Here is a 20,016-nt window from a genome sequence, read left to right on the forward strand (position 1 = left end):
TTCTGTGAACACAAGTTGCGCTCCCAACAACCTGATCAGGCAGCTACCTCTCCCTGTGAGTCATAAGGAATCAGAAACCACAAGAACCTTCAGTTCCACAGGAAAAGCCGTACTTCGAAGGTTGGAGGCCATCAGAATGAAGGGGTTACCTTTTGGGCGATTCGATTCACTGTTGGTGGGTCAAAACCCTGGAGCTCCCTCCCTAACAGCGCTGTGGATGTACTTACACCACCAGAAAGAAGGCAGCTCACCACCACCTTCTCGGGGGGAAATTAGGGGTGGGCAACAAAAGCTGGGTGAGCCCGGGACATTCATAAAAAATGTTTTTAATGCCTAGAAGCAGAATAAGGCAGTGAGATTTGACCTTCGGAGACGGCAACTGATTAAAGAAAGATGGTGGTGGATGGAGAGCGTAGGAACCTCCAACCCAGCCACCTACCAGGCAATAACATTTCTCCTGTAGCCTGTTTGAGGGTGGAAGGCTCCCCCAGATGGGCTCTCACCTCCCCCCCCCCCCCCCCCCCCCCCCACCATAGACCATAAGACATAGGAGCAGAATTAGGCCACTCGGCCCATCGAGTCTGCCCTGCCATTCAATCATGCCGATTCTTCTGCCTTCTCCCCATAACCCCCGATCCCCTCATTAATCAAGAACCTATCTGGGGGGGCAGCACGATGGCGCAGTGGTTAGCACTGCTGCCCCACGGCGCCGAGGTCCCAGGTTTGATCCCGGCTCTGGGTCACTGTCCGTGTGGAGTTTGCACATTCTCCCCGTGTCTGCATGGGTTTCGCCCCCACAACCCAAAGATGTGCAGGGTAGGTGGATTGGCCACGCCAAATTGCCCCTTAATTGGAAAAAATTAATTGGGTACACTATATTTATAAAACAAAATCAAGACCTATCTATCGCTGTCTTAAAGACACTCAGTGATTTGGCCTCCACAGCCTTCTGCGGCAAAGAGTTCCACAGATTCACCACCCTCTGGCTGAGGAAATTCCTCCTCATCTCCGTTTTAAAGGATCGTCCCTTTAGTGTGAGATTGTGTCCTCTGGTTCTAGTTTTTCCTCCAAGTGGAAACACCCTCTCCACGTCCACTATATCCAGGCCTCGCAGTATCCTGTAAGTTTCAATAAGATCCCCCCTCATCCTTCTAAACTCCAATGAGTACGGACCCAGAGTTCTCAACCGTTCCTCATACAACAAGCTCTTCATTCCAGGGATCATTTTTGTGAACCTCCTCTGGACCTTTTCCAAGGCCCCAGCACATCCTTACGGGGCCCAAAACGGCTCACAATACTCCAAATGCGGTCTGACCAGAGCCTTATACAGCCTCAGAAGTACATCCCTGCTCTTGGATTCTAGCCCTCTCGACATGAATGCTAACATTGCATTTGCCTTCCTAACTGCCGCCTGAGCCTGCGCGTTAACCTGAAGAGAATCTTGAACAAGGACTCCCAAGGCCCTTTGTGCTTCTGATTTCCTAAGCATCTTCCCATTTAGAAAACAGTCTGTGCCTCCATTCCTCCTTCCAAAGTGCATAACCTCACACTTTTCACATTGTATTCCATCTGCCACTTCTTTGCCAATCTTCTAATCTGGCCAAGTCTTTCTGCAGCCCCCTTGCTCCCTCAATGCTACCTGTCCCTCAATGCTACCTGTCCCTCAATGCTACCTGTCCCTCAATGCTACCTGTCCCTCAATGCTACCTGTCCCTCAATGCTACCTGTCACTCAATGCTACCTGTCCCTCAATGCTACCTGTCCCTCAATGCTACCTGTCCCTCAATGCTACCTGTCCCTCAATGCTACCTGTCACTCAATGCTACCTGTCACTCAATGCTACCTGTCACTCAATGCTACCTGTCCCTCAATGCTCCCTGTCCCTCAATGCTCCCTGTCCCTCAATGCTACCTGTCCCTCAATACTACCTGTCCCTGTACAGATCTTTGTATCATCTGCAAACTTAGCAACAGTGCCTTCAGTTCCTTCCTCCAGATCATTAATGTATATGGTGAAAAGTTGTGGTCCCAGCAGAGACCCCTGAGGCACACCGCTAGTCACCGGCTGCCATCCTGAAAAAGACCCCATTTGCTGGGATCCCCCAAGGGGGCTGCCTGCGCTCTCGTGGGATCGCCTCTCCCGTCTCGGTGGACGGACTTTCACCGGGTCCAGCCCTTTGCCGTGACGGGCGAATTCTATCGTGACGCCAAACAGGACGCCCGGCAGGTCTCCAGGCCCCGTTTTCCTTCGCCTGTATAAGCTGACCTTGCCTCACTGAGCGCTGCCTAATTATTCATGGGGTAACAGAGACGACAAGGGGGTCCTTTGAGGGAGCACGCGGGGTGACCGCGTTGGCGTGAAGGCGGGAGACGCTGGAGTGCTGCCGCCCCCCCCCCCCCCCCCCCTCGGGCCACCATTCCCAGTGTTCTTCATTCCCAAAATGTTTTATTGAGTTCCCCTCTGCATGCTGCAGACACCAGGTCAGCGACTGACTCCGCAGTGGGGGACAGGACCAGTGGCGACCACGGTAAAACTGGGCGACATATTAACAGCAGGGACTTCCGGGCGTGCAATTTACCTCCGCGCTGATTCAAACTAACCCCAGCCGAGATGAATAGCATTTACTGTTTCTAATTGTATCGCTCTAATTTCCTTGGCCGTGCAGCGTTCTTCCTTTATTTGAGTTATTTTGCAGTTCGAGCTCCTAAAACTTGGTTTCAACCCCCCTCTGTTCCAGCTCCTATTGCCCCGAAGGACAATCTATTCTACGGCTTCCTCAAGCCTTGGTTGGGTAAGCAGCGGCCATTTTGTATCTCGTCTCTTTTGTCTTCCTCCAGCAGGTGGCGCCCATCCGCGATGGCGCCAGTGCCCGTGGGTAACGTGGGCAGCGATTCAGATGGTGCAAGAAGGGAGCTTTGTGAGGGTGGGGGGGGGATCACTGGTTGTTTTTTGTGTGGTTGGGAGAAAAATTCCTCAAAAAAAAAGCCTCGATTTCCTGTCAAGACATCCTGATGTCACCACCCAGAGCCTTCCTCACAACAAATCCTCTGAAGTACTTCACCCGCTGACCGGTCGAGTATTCGTAAATCCCAAAATCGAACATATTTAAAAACTGTCCCTTCTGTTTTCTGAACCTCGTTGTCCTTTTAGCGCCCCCAAGTCTGGTTGTTTGTCTGCATTGTTTACCTTGTGATTTTTGTGAACTTGGGGGGGGAAAAAATAAACCCTGTATTTGCCGTTCAGTGACGGATCTTCCTTCTCCGGCCATTTTATTTAGACTCGCCCCTGGAGGTCCTGTGGGGCAGTGTCCCTGCCTCTGAGCCGGGCGCTCCAGGTTCGAGTCCCGCCCCAGGACTTGACGGCCGAAGAAGGTGCGCGTCCGTAACGCGGCCAGACAGGTTGTAGATGCCAACCTGCAACGTCGGTCCCAACACACGAATGGCTGGCGGTAAGAGCGGGCGCGACTCCTGCTCAGCCCTGTTTGATGTGGAGCGGCGCCCCCCTCAAGCTACCAGCCCCTAGTGGCCTGTTCCAGGAATTACTCACTATGAACGTCTGCCTTAGTGACCACTATGTGAGGGAAGAGAATTGGGATTGGAATAGTTAGCCTAATTGTACTATAAGTTGAACGTGGTATCTGAAAAGTTATCCAAAATCTGAAATCCAGTCGGTCGGCCCTAAGTGTTTGGGACAAAGAATGCTTGACCTGTACATAGAATTTAGACCGGTCCCGACCATTCGGCCCAACTGGTGCTTCACACCCGAGTTCCCTCCCATCCTCCCCCCCCGCCCCTTCACCGAAGCCCACCAGCAAATCCCTCATGAAAATGAAATGAAATGAAAATCCCTTATTGCCACGAGTAGGCTTCGATGAAGTTACTGTGCAAAGCCCCTAGTCGCCACATTCCGGCGCCTGTTCGGGGAGGCTGGTACGGGAATCGAACCGTGCTGCCGGCCTGCTTGGTCTGCTTTAAAAGCCAGCGATTTAGCCCAGTGTGCTAAACCAGCCCCTATGGGCTCTGTTCTAAATAGGTCTCGAGATAAATTGAAGATCTCCACTTTTCAATTCTATCCCTCCAAAAGTGAATGCTCGGTTTGTACGTTGTGACGGTCATAATCTGCGTCTGTATCCACAGATTCCTGCACCCCATTTAGACTCTTAACTCTCCGAGCATCCTTGCTAGGGGTGTACAAAATCACGGGAGGGCCTGCACAGGTGAATAAACTGTTTCTAATGGTGGATGGATTGGGAACCAGAGAGCAGATTGGTGAAAGAAGCAATGGAGATATGAGGGCAAACAGTGAGTAGTTAGGGTCTGAGAGTGTGGGGGAGGGAGGGTCACACAGTGAGTGGTTAGTGTCATAATATCCATCCATGTATATGATGGAGTGCAGACAGGCAGTGATTGACACACAGGATGACCAGTGAGCACACAGAACACAGCAGCCAATCACCAGACAGGACACGACCACTATAAAGCCAGAGGGCACCAGGTTTCCCGCTCTCTCGGGATCCAGCCTCTGAGGCAGTCAGAGCCCGTGAGCTGGCCAGTGCAAACACCATGTGGTAGGTAGTAAGTCTGGTTAGGCTAGTATCAGGTCTCCAGTCAAGTCAGCATAGTGTCAACCCACAGTTAAACATGTATAATAGTTTAGATGTTAAATAAAATCGTGTTGCACCTCATCAAGTGTTGGAGGTCTGTCTCTGGCTACACTGCATCAAACGCAGTCCACATCGACCCAGCCTGCCCAACACATCATGGTACCAGGTTTGGATGCTGTAAATTGATGGACCTACCTTGAGTGAATCAGCGTTGACCAGCAAACAGCCATCCGGTGACATGGAAACGTCCGCCCTCCGCAGCTCTGCATCGCCGGCAAACTCGGTGCGAATTGGAAGGTTTTCAAACAGAAGTTCCAACTCTATCTCGAAGCCACCGACCTCGAGGCCGAATCGGATGCCAGGAAGATCGCACTCTTCCTTTCTACAGCCGGGGACCACGCCATCCACATCTACAACTCCCTCACATTCACTGAAGGCGAAGACAAGACGAAATTTAAAACAGTCTTGCTGAAGTTCGACAGCCACTGCGACATTGAGGTGAATGAGAGCTTTGAACGATACATTTTCCAGCAGAGGCTTCAGGGTAAGGATGAACCTTTTCAGTCCTTGTTGACCCATCTCCGCATCCTCGCGCAGCCATGTAACTATGACTCGGCAACTAATTCCATCATCCGGGATCAGATCGTTTTCGGGGTCCACTCCGATTCCCTTCACCAGCAGCTCCTGAAAATCAAGCAGCTCACCCTCACCATCTCCATCGAAACGTGCGTTCTCCACGAGCACGCTAACAACCGGTACTCCCACATCAGGGCGGCAGAAACGGCAAAGCTAAACCCCCACGAGGCAGAACGGGTGCAGGCTATTGCACAAATGCAGGGCCTACAGATCGATGAGCGTGGCCATTTTGCGCGCTTTTCCCGGGCCCCTGCGCATGCGCGCCACGACCGAGGGGACGGCGAGGCAGAAGATCAGCCTGCGCAGGTGTGCACGTCATTGGACCGCACTGCGCATGCGCGTTGGCGCACAGAACGCGCTGACGTTGGCGTCATGATGTGTCCCAATTGTGGCTCCGCCCATTTAAAGCGGCAATGTCCGGCAAAATCACGGCGGTGTCTACAGTGTGGCAAGCTTGGCCACTACGCAGCCCTTTGCAGATCTGCTCCACTGCCCAGCATCCAGCGATCCCAGCCACGGCGCAGAAGCGGCCGTTCCATACAGCAAGGCCATGCGAGACTCTGACCCCAACAGACCCTGATGCTGAGTGCCTCAAATCCCCATTCCGGGTGGGCATCATTACGAAGCATGTGCTGCCTCTCTCCAAGATAGTAAAGCACCTTCCGATCCTCAGCGTGGATCCCGACGACGAGTGATGTGCTGTCCTCACAGTTAACAAGGCTCACATCCGGTTCAAACTGGACACCGGCGCATTGGTGAACCTCACCTCGAAATCCGATCTTGACACCATCCGCGTCAGACCAAGCATTCTTCCACCAGCCTGCCAGCTCCTTGAATACAATGGCAATGCCATAGCTGCCAGTGGCTCATGCCAACTCGTAGTTTCCAATAAATCATTTAAAGCGACGCTGCGATTTGAGTTTGTCGGACCTGACAGAGCTTCCCTGCTCGGTGCTCGACCCTGACAGAGCTTCCCTACTCGGTGCTCGGGCCTGACAGAGCTTCCCTGCTCGGTGCTCGACCCTGACAGAGCTTCCCTACTCGGTGCTCGGGCCTGACAGAGCTTCCCTGCTCGGTGCTCGGGCCTGACAGAGCTTCCCTGCTCGATGCTCGGGCCTGACAGAGCTTCCCTACTCGGTGCTCGGGCCTGACAGAGCTTCCCTGCTCGGGCCTGACAGACCATCCCTGCTCGGTGCTCGGGCCTGACAGAGCATCCCTACTCGGTGCTCGGGCCTGACAACTCCTGAACCTGGATCAGCGAGTCCACACCAGGTCATCCTCACAGGCAACTGCCTCACCTGATGAAAACTTCCAGGCTGAAATTAATGACATCTTCGCACAGTATCACAACGTGTTCGACGGAATGGGCACACTCCCATACCGATACAAAATCCTGCTCAAACCAAACGCCACCCCTGTGGTTCACGCACCGTGTCGGGTGCCAGCACCCCTCAAGGACCGCCTCAAACAGGACCTCCAGGACCAGGGCATCATGTCAAAGGTCACGGAACCCACGGACTGGGTAAGCTCCATGGTCTGCGTCAAGAAACCGTCAGGGGAGCTTCGAATCTGCATCGACCCCAAAGATCTAAACCGCAACATCATGAGGGAACATTACCCGATACCAAAACGAGAAGAGTTGACCAGCGAGATGGCTCATGCCAAATTCTTTACGAAGCTGGACGCCTCCAAGGGGTTCTGGCAAATACAGCTGGACCCATCCAGTCGCAAGCTGTGCAGTTCAACACCCCGTTTAGTCGCTACTGCTACAACCGGATGCCTTTTGGCATCATCTCTGTCTCAGAGGTATTTCACCGCATCATGGAACAGATGATGGAGGGGGTGCGTGTGTATGTTGACGATGTCATAATCTGGTCCACAACTCCTCAAGAACACATCGATCGCCTCAAGCAGGTATTCCACAGAATCTACGAGCATGGCCTCCGACTCAACAGGGCCAAGGCGTGCGGCCAGGTGCTGACAAGATTTCGGCGATCAACGCCATGAAGACCCCAGAGGACAAGAAGGCGGTCCTCCGCTTTCTAGGGATGGTCAACTTCCTCGGGAAGTTCATTCCCAACATGGCGTCCCACACCACAGCCCTCCGCCACCTCGTCAGAAAGTCGACGGAATTCCAATGGCTGCCCGCTCATGAGAAACAATGGCGTGAGCCGAGGGCAAAACTCACCACAGCCCCGGTTCTGGCGTTCTTCGATCCGACCAAGGAGACCAAAATATCCACAGATGCGAGCCAGGTCGGTATTGGGTATATGAAATCGTGTTGCATCTCATCAAGTGTTGGAAGTCTGTCTCTAGCTACACTGCATCAAGTGCAGTCCACAGCGACCGAGCCAGCCCAACACATCAGTTAGGGTCTGGAATGTTCCGTCTGAGAGTGTGAGGGAGGGAGGGTCACACAGCGAGTGGTTAGGGTCTGGAATGTTCCGTCTGAGAGTGTGAGGGAGGGAGGGTCACACAGCGAGTGGTTAGGGTCTGAGAGTGTGGGGGAGGGAGGGTCACACAGCGAGTGGTTAGGGTCTGAGAGTGTGAGGGAGGGAGGGTCACACAGCGAGTGGTTAGGGTCTGGAATGTTCCGTCTGAGAGTGTGAGGGAGGGAGGGTCACACAGCGAGTGGTTAGGGTCTGGAATGTTCCGTCTAAGAGTATGGGGGAGGGAAGGTCAATCAAGACCTTCAAAAAGGAATTGGATCATGAACTGCAAAGGGAGAATGTTTAGGGTTACGGGGAGCAGGCGGGGGAATGCGACCAGGGTCATTACTCCTTCAGCCAGCACCGGTACGATGGGCCAAATGGCCTCCGTCAGGACTCTAGCCATCCTGCCCTTGCGTTACCGACATTAATTTATTGTTACTCGCCCACTGAAAGCTCGATATGGCCCTCCGATATTTTGTGGAGGATTTAAGATCGTTTTTGTCAGGGCGTGTCGGGATATTTATGTCGTGACGTTGGCAGTTCTGCACCGTGAGTGAGACTTGAACCCACAGCTTTCAGAATGCCCCGAGGCGAGCGGGCTACCCAGTGAGTTACAGCGCCCCGCCCCCAACGCCCCGAGTTCTGAATGCGCACTGTTGGCCCCACCCACAATGCCCCGCGGTTCACTTTGAACTCCTGCCATTGGCTTACCTGACCCCTGACCTTTCCTCTTCCTCCTATCAGGCGATGGTCTGCTGATCAGTAAAGGGGAGCGGTGGGCTCGCCACCGACGACTCCTGACCCCCGCCTTCCACTTTGACATTTTAAAACCGTACGTGAAAATCTTCAATCAGTCCACCAACATCCTTCATGTGAGTAGCAGAGTGAGTGTGAGCTGGCAAATCTCGGGATAGTGTAAGGGTGTGAGTGAGTGTGAGCTGGCACATCTCGGGATAGCGTCAGGCTGTGAGTGAGTGTGAGCTGGCACTGCTCGGGATAGTGTCAGGGTGTGAGTGAGTGTGAGCTGGCACATCTCGGGATAGTGTCAGGGTGTGAGTGAGTGTGAGCTGGCACATCTCGGGATAGTGTCAGGGTGTGAGTGAGTGTGAGCTGGCAAATCTCGGGATAGTGTCAGGGTGTGAGTGAGTGAGCTGGCACTGCTCGGGATAGCGTCAGGGTGTGAGTGAGTGTGAGCTGGCAAATCTCGGGATAGCGTCAGGGTGTGAGTGAGTGTGAGCTGGCACTTCTCGGGATAGTGTCAGGGTGTGAGTGAGTGTGAACTGGCACATCTCGGGATAGTGTCAGGGTGTGAGTGAGTGTGAGCTGGCACATCTCGGGATAGTGTCAGGGTGTGAGCGAGTGTGAGCTGGAACATCTCGGGATAGTGTCAGGGTGTGAGTGAGTGTGAGCTCACACTGCTCGGGATAGTGTCAGGGTGTCAGTGAGTGTGTGCTGGCACATCTCGGGATAGCGTCAGGGTGTGAGTGAGTGTGAGCTGGCACATCTCGGGATAGTGTCAGGGTGTGAGTGAGTGTGAGCTGGCACACCTCGGGATAGTGTCAGGGTGTGAGTGAGTGTGAGCTCACACTGCTCGGGATAGTGTCAGGGTGTGAGTGAGTATGGGCTCACACTGCTCGGGATAGTGTCAGGGTGTGAGTGAGTGTGAGCTGGCACTGCTCGGATAGTGTCAGGGTGTGAGTGAGTGTGAGCTGGCACTGCTCGGATAGTGTCAGGGTGTGAGTGAGTGTGAGCTGGCACATCTCGGGATAGTGTCAGGGTGTAAGTGAGTGTGAGCAGGCGCTGCTCGGGGTAGTGTCACTGTGAGTGAGTGTGAGCTGGCACATCTCGGGATAGTGTCAGGGTGTGAGTGAGTGTGAGCTGGCACTGCTCGGTATAGTGTCACTGTGTGAGTGTGAGCTCCGACTGCTCGGGATAGTGTCAGGGTGTGAGTGAGTGTGAGCTGGCACCGCTCAGGATAGTGTCAGGGTGTGTGTGAGTGTGAGTTGGCACATCTCGGGATAGTGTCACGGTGTGAGTGAGTGTGAGCTCACACTGCTCGGGATAGTGTCAGGGTGTGAGTGAGTGTGAGTTGGCACTGCTCGGGATAGTGTCAGGGTGTGAGTGAGTGTGAGCCGGCACTGCTCGGATAGTGTCAGGGTGTGAGTGAGTGTGAGCTGGCACATCTCGGGATAGTATCAGGGCGTGAGTGAGTGTGAGCAGGCGCTGCTCGGGGTAGTGTCACTGTGAGTGAGTGTGAGCTGGCACATCTCGGGATAGTGTCAGGGTGTGAGTGAGTGTGAGCTGGCACTGCTCGGGATAGTGTCAGGGTGTGAGTGAGTGTGAGCTTACACTGCTCGGGATAGTGTCAGGGTGTGAGTGAGTGTGAGCTGATACTGCTCGGGATAGTGCCAGGGTGTGAGTGAGTGTGAGCTGGCACCACTCAGGATAGTGTCAGGGTGTGAGTGAGTGTGAGCTGACACTGCTTGGATAGTGTCACCGTGCGAGTGAGTGTGAGCTGACACTGCTCGGGACAGTGTCAGGGGGTGAGTGTGAGCTTGTGCTGCTCGGGATAGTGTCAGGGTGTGAGTGAGTGTGAGCTGAGACTGCTCGGGATAGTGTCAGGGTGTGAGTGAGTGTGAGCTGGCGCTGCTCGGTATAGTGTCACTGTGTGAGTGTGAGCTGGCACTGCTCGGGATAGTGTCAGGGTGTGAGTGAGTGTGAGCTGGCACATCTCGGGATAGTGTCAGGGTGTGAGTGAGTGTGAGCTGGCACTGCTCGGGATAGTGTCAGGGTGTGAATGAGTGTGAGCTGGCACTGCTCGGGATAGTGTCAGGGTGTGAGTGAGTGTGAGCTGGCACTGTTTGGCTAGTGTCAGGGTGTGAGTGAGTGTGAGCTCACACTGCTCGGGATAGTGTCAGGGTGTGAGTGAGTGCGAGCTGGCACTGCTCGGGATAGTGTCAGGGTGTGAGTGAGTGTGAGCTGGTGCTGCTCGGGATAGTGTCAGGGTGTGAGTGAGTGTGAGCTCACTGCTCGGGATAGTGTCAGGGTGTGAGTGAGTGTGTGCTGGCGCTGCTTGGGATGGTGTCAGGGTGTGAGTGAGTGTGAGCTGGCACATCTCGGGATAGTGTCAGGGTGTGAGTGAGTGTGAGCTCACACTGCTCGGGAAAGTGTCAGGGTGTGAGTGAGTGTGAGCTCACACTGCTCGGGATGGTTACCTCTTTGATTAACAGACCCTGCACAATGGCGACAGAATATTCCTCCACCTTTTGTCAGCCTCTATGTTGCCCAAAGTAAACTGCCCACCAAACCCCTGTCCACTGCCATCCATCCATCTGGGTATGACTGCTCCCCATTCTCCCAGCAACAACTTGTCTACGTTGCAAGGTGTTGGGTATAGTTCAGTCAGCCAAATTCAGGTATACGTAGTCTTAAATAGTTTGACAGTAAGTATTTGTTAATTCCTGAAGTCTATACATTGGTACAGTAAAGGGTCCAAGCTAGGAGTTGTCTCCGTGCTTATTTCTACACACGGCTCTGTCCAATGCTAACTAACCCTTACTAGACCCTCGTACTACAATCTTGCTGACCCCATACCGTTCCGTCTGGTGTCTCCCAAGGCTCAATAACACCCCCCCCCCCAACCGACCGACTCGTGTTTCTCATCTGCACATTGCCCGTCAATGACATAATCTGGAAACAAAGCCTCCTTATAATAGAAATAATCTTTATTGTCACAAGGAGGCTTACATTAACACTGCAATGTAGTTACTGTGAAAAGCCCCTAGTCGCCACATTCCGGCGCCTGTTCGGGTACACAGAGGGAGAATTCAGAATGTCCAATTCACCTAACAGGCACGTCTTTCGGGACTTGTGGGAGGAAACCGGAGCGCCCGGAGGAAACCCACGCAGACACGGGGAGAGCGTGCAGACTCCGCACAGAGAGTGACCCAAGCCAGGAACTGAACCCGGGACCCTAGAGCTGTGAAGCAACAGTGCTAACCACTGTGCTACAGAGCCGCCCATCCACAAGTTCCGACTGCTCCGAATTCTCCGACTGCTATCCGCCACCCGGCACCGGATGAGCAGGAGATCCCGCCAGTTAAATATTGGGAGGATCCGGTGGGCCGGCGTTCTCCGGTCCAGCCTCCGCTCTGCACCGTCGCCAACTGAGAATGTTTTGTGTGTGTTTCCTCGCAGGGAAAGTGGTGCAGGCTGGTTACAGAGGGAACGGCCTCTCTGGAGATGTTTGAACACATCAGTCTGATGACCCTGGACAGTCTGTTGAAATGCACCTTCAGCCACGACAGCAACTGTCAGCTGTGAGTAACCCGGGCTTGGGGCGGGGAGGTGGGGGGATTGGGTGGTTCAGTGGGGGGCTCGACTGATAGAAACAAGGGAGATTTGCATTCATCTGGCGCCTTTCACAACCCCAAGATGTGACAAAGTGCTTTATGGTCAATGAAATAGTTTTGTTTCGAAGTCCGCTGCAAATACGAAATGTGTGCACAGCGTGATCCCACAAACTCCCTCGGCCCGGCGCTCCTTCAGCGCGGCACCCCCTCCATGCGGCACCCCCTCGGCATGGCACCCCCTCCATGCGGCACCCCCTCGGCATGGCACCCCCTCCATGCGGCACCCCCTCGGCATGGCACCCCCTCCGTGCGGCGCTCCCTCCGTGTAGCGCTTCATCCGTGCGGCGCTCCCTCAGTGCCGCACTCCCTCAGCCCGGCGCTCCCTCAGTGCCGCACTCCCTCAGCCCGGCGCTCCCTCAGTGACACACTGGATTGTCGCCCGGATGCAGTGCTCAAGCCTTGGGTGGCGGGGTTTGAACCCACGAACTTTCTGACTCCCGAGGGGAAGTGTGTTGCCGCCTGAGCCCAGCTGACGGGAAATCCAGCTCGCTTTGAGAATCTCCAAGGTGCCTTTGTCACACGATTCTTTTTTTAAAAAAAAGTCTCACACCCTCCATGTTGAATCCAGTGCAGTCCAGCATCCTGAAAACTCCCTCCCAGCAACTGCTCAAGGACCCCTCTCCCAGCAGCATTGATGGGGAACTCACCGTCTGGTGGGACGTGCAGGTTAGGTGGATTGGCCGTGCTAAAATTGCCCCTTGGTGTCCAAAGATGTGCAGGTTAGGTGGTGTTGAGGGAAAGGCGGGGGGGGGGGGGGGGGGGGGGGGGGGGGGGTGTGGGGGGTGGGGGGGAGTGGGCCTAGGTTGGGTGCTCCTTCAGACTGTGGGCCGAATGGCCTCCTTCTGCACTATAGGGACTCCATGTTTCTAGTAGAACATAGAACAGTACAGCACAGAACAGGCCCTTCGGCCCTCGATGTTGTGCCGAGCCATGATCACCCTACTCAAACCCACGTATCCACCCTGTACCCGTAATCCAACAACCCCCCCTTAACCTTACTTTTTAGGACACTACGGGCAATTTAGCATGGCCAACCCACCTAACCCGCACATCTTTGGACTGTGGGAGGAAACCGGAGCACCCGGAGGAAACCCACGCACACACGGGGAGGACGTGCAGACTCCGCACAGACAGTGACCCAGCCGGGAACCGAACCTGGGACCCTGGAGCTGTGAAGCATTTATGCTAACCACCATGCTACCGTGTCTGTTCTCTGGTGGGAGATGGATTCTATCTGTCTGCTCCACCTTTCGACATGTTCCAACACTAACACAGCCACATCACCTCTTGTCTCTCTGTCTCTCTATAGGAAGTCCAGTGACTATATCGCTGCGATATATGAGTTGAGCACACTGGTGGTGAAGAGGGAACGATATTTGCCTCATCACTTTGACTTAATTTACAAGCTCTCAAACAACGGGAAGCGATTCGAGAGGGCATGTCACCTGGTGCACGCCTACTCGCTGGACGTGGTGCAGCATCGACGGGAGGTCCTGAAGGAGCAGGGGACAGAGACCTGGCTCCAGTCCAAACGGGGCAAAGTCATGGACTTCCTGGACATCCTGCTGCTGTCAAAGGTCAGGCTTTCATCACCGCAGACGCCATCTGTGATCCGGCGCCGGCAGAGCCCCGCTGCTTCCACACAGCGAGCGGCATCTCCCCACGTTCTCCCTATTACTTTCGGACTCTCCCCGGGTTTCTCCTGGGCTGGGGTTGAAGTCGGTGCATCGACCCCGAGCCTCCCGCCCGTTATAACACCGGGTATTGTAACAAAGACCTGCATTCCGCTAGCGCCGTTCGCAACCTCCGACCACCCCGGAGCTCTTCGCCGCCACTAATCGAGGGGTGGTCGCTGTTGCGATGCGGGAAGCGCGGCAGCCAGCTTATGCACAGCAAGATCCCACAAACACAGCAATGTGATAATGACCGGATAACATGTTGGGGGTTTTTTTTGGATGTGGGAGAGAAATATAGAACATCCTGGGAAACGCTCAACAGGACCCTTAAAGCACGGGCGGGCGGGGGGCAAGTGGAGGATAGGATTGTGCGGGGAGGTGGAGCTGGAAGATCAGTCATGACTGTATCGAATGGTGGAACAGGGCCTGAATTGCTGCCTCCTGCTCCTGTTTCTTGGATTTGTATCAAGAACTGGGTCCCACCTTAAATGTCACGGCTCATTCGTAGCTCCTCGTCTTTTTGCCATGTAACAAAATTCTGATCTATCATTCCAAGGTCCAAACTGGGTGGTCTCACAGTTTCATACGTTGGATTACGTCCGTTTTTCCCCAGTCTCTTTGCAACTTCCTGCCCCCATCTAAACGAGTCGCTCTGCCACCTAACTTACTATCTAAACCCTGAGCTGGTAGCTGAACTATCCGAAAGACTGCCCCAGGGGGGAGTTAGCGCCGTCCGGAGAGGAGGAGGCGGTGTTGTCGTGTTGTGAAATTGCAATGTGGACCTTTTGCTCACTTCGAGTTAACAGACGTACTTGTACCAGCACAGTGAGTCTGCAAGCGGACGCAGGAAAAGGGTGTTTTAATTTGCGATGCCGCGGGTTGTTTCTCGTCTCGAGGTCCTCCAGGAGAGGAGGTTTGGCATTTCTTGCCAATCTGACCCGGTGAGCACAAGATGATCAGGTTCGGCGTGACTCATCTACCAAATGGCAATTCGTCAATTATTAATCCAGTAACAGAGAGATTAGTCACGAAAGGGGACATTGACAGCTGAGGTGTGCTTCCTGTGTGGGTGGGGCTCACTGCCCTAACTTCTTTCTATCTTCCCCTGAATGATCTCGGGCCGGCACCAATTTCTGTCCCTGTGGCATGAACAGAAAGAGTCCATATGGTAAAATAATCGGAAATTGCTGCGATGCCAGGTTTTTAACCTGGTTCAAGGGCAACTAGGAATGCGCAGCGAATGGTGTTCCCAGCGGCACTCCCATGCCGCTAAGGAATACATTCGGAAGGCTGGGAATTTTGAAAAAGGGAGGCTTTGCTGAACCGAGGTTGAGTATAGCTCACTGAACACAGCAGAGGCGGGCGGGAGGCATTTGGTCTGATTTCAAGGCCGTCAGCGGGGTTTTGGATGAGCTTCAGTCGGAGGTGGGAAAGAGATGGAATAGCCGAGGCTGGAATTAACAGTGGGGCGGGATTCTCCGACCCCCCCCCCCCCCCCCCCCCCCCCCCCCCCCCCCCCCCATCGGGTCAGGGAATGGCTGAGGGGGCGGCGTCAATCCCGCCCCCGCCGGCTGCCGAATTCTCCGGCGCCGGGGATTTGGCAGGGGCGGGAATCACGCCGCGCCGGACGGCAGCAGCTGGCAGCCCCCCCCCCCCCCCCCCCCCATCCCCCTGCGATTCCCCGGTCCGCGATGGGCCGAGTGGCCGCCTGTTTTCGGCCAGTCCCGTCGGCGTAATTTACACCAGGTATATGCCGGCGGGACCTGGCTGCGCGGACGGCCTCCGGGGTCCGGGGGGGGGGGGGGGGGATCGGGCCCGGGAGGTGCCCCCACGGTGACCTGGCCCGCGATCGGGGCCCACCCTGTGCCGTGGGGGCACTCTATTCCTCTGCGCCGGTTGCTGTGGTCCTCAGCGATGGCCGACGCAGAGATGATTCCCCCCCCCCCCTGCATCTGCGCCAACTCGCGCCGGCTGGCGGAGGCCCTTTGGCGTGGCGTCAAGCCCCTTCCCCGCCGGCCGGCGCGGGGCAAACCACTCCGGCGCCGGCCTAGCCCCCGAACGTGTGGAGGATTCCGCACCTTTGGGGCGGCCCGACGCCCGAGTGGTTCACGCCTCTCCTCGGCGCTGGAGTTGCCCCCCCCCCCCGCAGAATCCCGCCCGTGAATCCTGGAAACAGTCTCGTTTTCCCGAAGTGTTGGGGGAAGGGATGCTCCAAGTCCCCTATCACAGTCGCAGGAAACATGGAGTTTTATTTTGTAAACAAATTGTTGAACATTAGCAGCCCCGTTTCCGTTATGCCATGCCAGTGTTCGCACTTTTGAAAGTTCTTTCATCTTGCCCTTGAGCTGAGGAGCTTGCTAGGCCAGATGAAGACTCGATGGGCCGAATGGCCTGTTCCTGCACTGTATGATTCTATGTAGGCCAGACCGGGTAAGGGTGGCCGATTTCCTTTCCTAAAGGGGCATTTGCGAGTGAACCAGATGGGTTTTTTTTTACGACAATCGATGATGGTTGTCACGGTAACCAGCCATGAATGAGACTCCCTTTTAATTCCAAATTTGATTGATTTGAGTTGAAATTCCGCCAGCTTCTGTTGTGGGATTTGAACCCTTGTCTCCCTTGGCTTTATGGCCTGGGGCCTCCGGGTTATCTGGAACAAAAGCAAAATACTGCAGATGCTGGAAATCCGAAATAAAAACAGAAAATGCTGGAAACGCTCAGCAGGTCTGGCAGCATCAGTTGGAGAGAAGACCAGAGTTAACGTCTCGAGTCCGTATAATCCTGCGACAGAACTCCTCGGATGCTGCCAGACCTGCTGAGTTTATCCAGTGTTTTCCGTTTATACCTCAGTGACCCGAGACTGCTGACTCCCCGACACAGCTGTTGGTCGTTAAGTGGATGGGTGAGATCAAGCAGTGAGTGGGGGGTCACGGTGAGAAGGGTTCAGATGGCGGATTGCTATTCGTCCATATATACACACCGCTAACCAAGTGGAAAGGCTGATGGGATATGCATCTGTTGCTCTCTTGTCCCCAGGATGAAGATGGCAACGGCCTGTCAGATGAAGCGGTCCAGTCAGAAGCTGACACCTTCATGTTTGAGGGTAAGTGTGGCATTGGAATTCCTATTGGTTGTGAGCATATCTGGCACGCTTGTTTTGTCCTGATGCGCTACTTTGAAAAGCCACAATGTGGAGATGCCGGCGTTGAGCTGGGGTGGGCACAGTAAGAAGTCTTGCAACACAAGGTTGAAGTCTAACAGGTTTGTTTTGAATCACTAGCTTTTGGAGCAGTGCTCCTTCCTCAGGTGAGTGGAGAGGTGGGTTCCAGAAACACGTATAGAGTCAAAGATGCAAGACGATACTTTCAATGTGAGTCTTTGCAGGTAATTAAGTCTTTACAGGTCCAGACGGAATAACTGGAGAGAGGTAATCCCAGGTTAAAGAGGTGTGAATTGTCTCAAGCCAGGACAGTTGGTAGGATTTCGCAAGCCCAGGCCAGATGGTGGGGGGGTGAATGTAATGCGACATGAATCCAAGGTCCCGGTTGAGGCCGTACTCATGTGTGCGGAACTTGGCTATAAGTTTCTGCTCGCCGATTCTGCATTGTCGCGTGTCCTGAAGGCCGCCTTGGAGAACGCTTACCCGAAGATCAGAGGCTGAATGCCCTCGACTGCTGAAGTGTTCCCCAACTGGAAGGGAACATTCCTGCCTGGCGATTGTCGCGCGATGTCTGTTCATCTGTTGTCGCAGCGTCTGCATGGTCTCTCCAATGTACCACGCTTCGGGATATCCTTTCCTGCAGCGTATGAGGTAGACAACGTAAGCCTTCTCCAAGGCAGCCTTCAGGACGCGTTACAACGCAGAATCGCCAAGCAGAAACTTATAGCCAGGTTCAGCACACATGAGGGCGGCCTCAACCGGGACCTGGGATTCATGTCGCATTACATTCACCCCCCACCATCTGGCCTGGGCTTGCAAAATCCAACCAACTGTCCTGGCTTGAGACAATTCACACCTCTTTAACCTGTGATTATTCCTCCCTCCATTGCTCCTGGACCTGTAAAGACTTAATTACCTGCAAAGACTCTCATTCAAAGCATTGTCTGGCATCTTTGACTTTGTCTATATAAATGTTTGTGGAACCCACCTCTTCATTCACCTGAGGAAGGAGCAGTGCTCTGAAAGCTAGTGTTTGAAACAAACTTGGACTTTAACCTGGTGTTGTAAGACTTCTTGCTCACTTTAAAAAGAAAGATTACTCGGTGTGTGAGCCTCGCTGGCAAGGCCCATCTCAAATCTGACGCAAAGGCAAGTCAAAGTCAACCACATTGGATTCACATTTAGGCCAGATTCAGGATCTTAAAGGTTTCGATCAAGTTGCCTCTTACTCTTCCAAACTCCAGTGGATACAAACCCAACCTCCCCGACCTTTCCTCATCAGACAACCTGGCCATTCCTTGTTTAGTCTAGTAAACTACTTCCAGTGCGTTTACATCTCAAACAAGGAGACAATATAATACTATGTCCAAATGCAGTAAACGTTCTTTTCCCAGAACCCACCTTTGCCAACTGGCTGACATTCAGGACCCACGCCGGTCTGCCTTCGTGACAGGGGAAGGGAAATTTCAGAACATTTCAGAGAGGCATTAAAGAGTCAACCACATTAACAGCACGGTCGCACAGTGGTTAGCACAGTTGCTTCACGGTTCCAGGTTTGATTCCTGGCTTGGGCCACAGTTTGTGCGCAGTCTGCACGTTCTCCCCGTGGGTTTCCTCCAGGTGCTCCGGTTTCCTCCCACAGTCCAAAGATGTGCAGGTTAGGTAGATTAGCTGTGTTAAATTGCCCTTCGTGTCCAAAGAAAAAAGTTGAGTGGGGTTATGGGGATAGAGTGGAGACTGCAGGGCAGCACGGTAGCACAAGTGGATAGGACTGTGGCTTCACAGCGCCAGGGTCCCAGGTTCAATTCCCCGCTGTGTCACTGTCTGTGCGGAGTCTGCATGTTCTCCCCGTGTCTGCGTGGGTTTCCTCCGGGTGCTCCGGTTTCCTCCCACAGTCCAAAGATGTGCAGCCTTGGTGGATTGGCCATGATAAATTGCCCTTTGTGACCAAAAAGGTACGGATGGGTAATTGGATTATGGGGATAGGGTGGAAGTGAGGGCTTAAGTGGGTCGGTGCAGGCTCAATGGGCCGAATGGCCTCCTTCTGCACTGTAAATTCTATGATTGAAGTGGGTCTGGAGTCACATATAGGTCAGACCAGGTAAGGACGGCAGGTTTCCTTCCCCGAAGGTCATTAGCGAACCAGATGGGTTTTTTACAACAATCGATGAAGGTTTTATTGGGTCGCCAACACGGGAGGTTAGTTTTCTCAATTCCAGAGTTTATGAATTGAATTTAAATTCCACCAGCTGCCGTGGTGGGATTTGAACCCGCGCCCCCAGAGCGCGAGCCTGGGACTCCGGAATACTAAACCAGCGGTGTAAGGGGGGAACTGCTGTGGCCAATTCCGCACCGCAAGGTGCCACACCCAGCGATCGGCTTTGGTGACACCAAAGCGGCAAAAAATACTCAGCCGGACTGGCGGTGTCTGTGAAGGGAGAGAAACGGAGTTAACTTTTCGGGTCAAGATTCAAACCCCCCCCACATTCTCCCTCGGAGCTAAGGGAAATTGGGAGTCCCTATTCACTTAAGAAGGTGGAATTTGTGGCTGTAAAGGCACAAGTGAGCAGAATGACGTAGTGTGCCGTCGATGGTATGGTAGACAGGGAAACACACTAACAGTGCTAAAGGATTAGGGGACACTGATTAGAGCTTTTGGATCAGAGAAGTGGGCGCCAATGTGACAAAAGAACCCCACGGGTGCCAATGTCCTGAAATTCATTGCCCTCCAACGAAGCAGAGTTGATCAATGATCGGATATTGGATGGATTCCTGAAGGAAATGAATGTGCGGGGTTAGACCGGGGTTGGGGGGGGGGGGGGGGGTGATGGCACGAGCTGACACAGGCCAGATGGGCCGAATGGCCTCCTTCTGCGCTGCGAATGGGCTCGGACAAGTCGGACCCAGCAGCACCAGGGAAGAATGGAACTCCCCATTGTCCCACCTACTGTGGCGGTGGGAAAATGGTTCGACCCTCCCCCTAACCCGGATTGAATGTTGAGGGCCGGGGCAATGGTGCGGGGGAGGGCGAGGTTTGGACTCGCTGACAACAGAGTTGGGGGGTGGGGGGTGTCCAGGATTACCCCCATCTCTCTCT

General features: G+C 54.1%; 1 protein-coding gene across 4 annotated transcripts in view; it reads left to right on the forward strand.

Annotated features, from left to right (window-relative positions):
• LOC119957108 (cytochrome P450 4F22) overlaps positions 1 to 20,016 on the forward strand; it is a 74,108-nt gene that overhangs the window by 37,059 nt on the left and 17,033 nt on the right. For all 4 annotated transcript variants that reach the window (XM_038784805.1, XM_038784807.1, XM_038784808.1 and 1 more), the window contains exons 4-8: positions 2,738 to 2,791; positions 8,416 to 8,543; positions 11,869 to 11,990; positions 13,393 to 13,660; positions 16,796 to 16,862. In XM_038784805.1, coding sequence (XP_038640733.1) covers positions 2,738 to 2,791; positions 8,416 to 8,543; positions 11,869 to 11,990; positions 13,393 to 13,660; positions 16,796 to 16,862 — 639 coding nt within the window. The remainder of the gene's footprint in view (positions 1 to 2,737; positions 2,792 to 8,415; positions 8,544 to 11,868; positions 11,991 to 13,392; positions 13,661 to 16,795; positions 16,863 to 20,016) is intronic.

This window comes from Scyliorhinus canicula, chromosome 25 (genome assembly GCF_902713615.1).
Source record: "Scyliorhinus canicula chromosome 25, sScyCan1.1, whole genome shotgun sequence".
Lineage (NCBI taxonomy): Eukaryota > Metazoa > Chordata > Chondrichthyes > Carcharhiniformes > Scyliorhinidae > Scyliorhinus > Scyliorhinus canicula.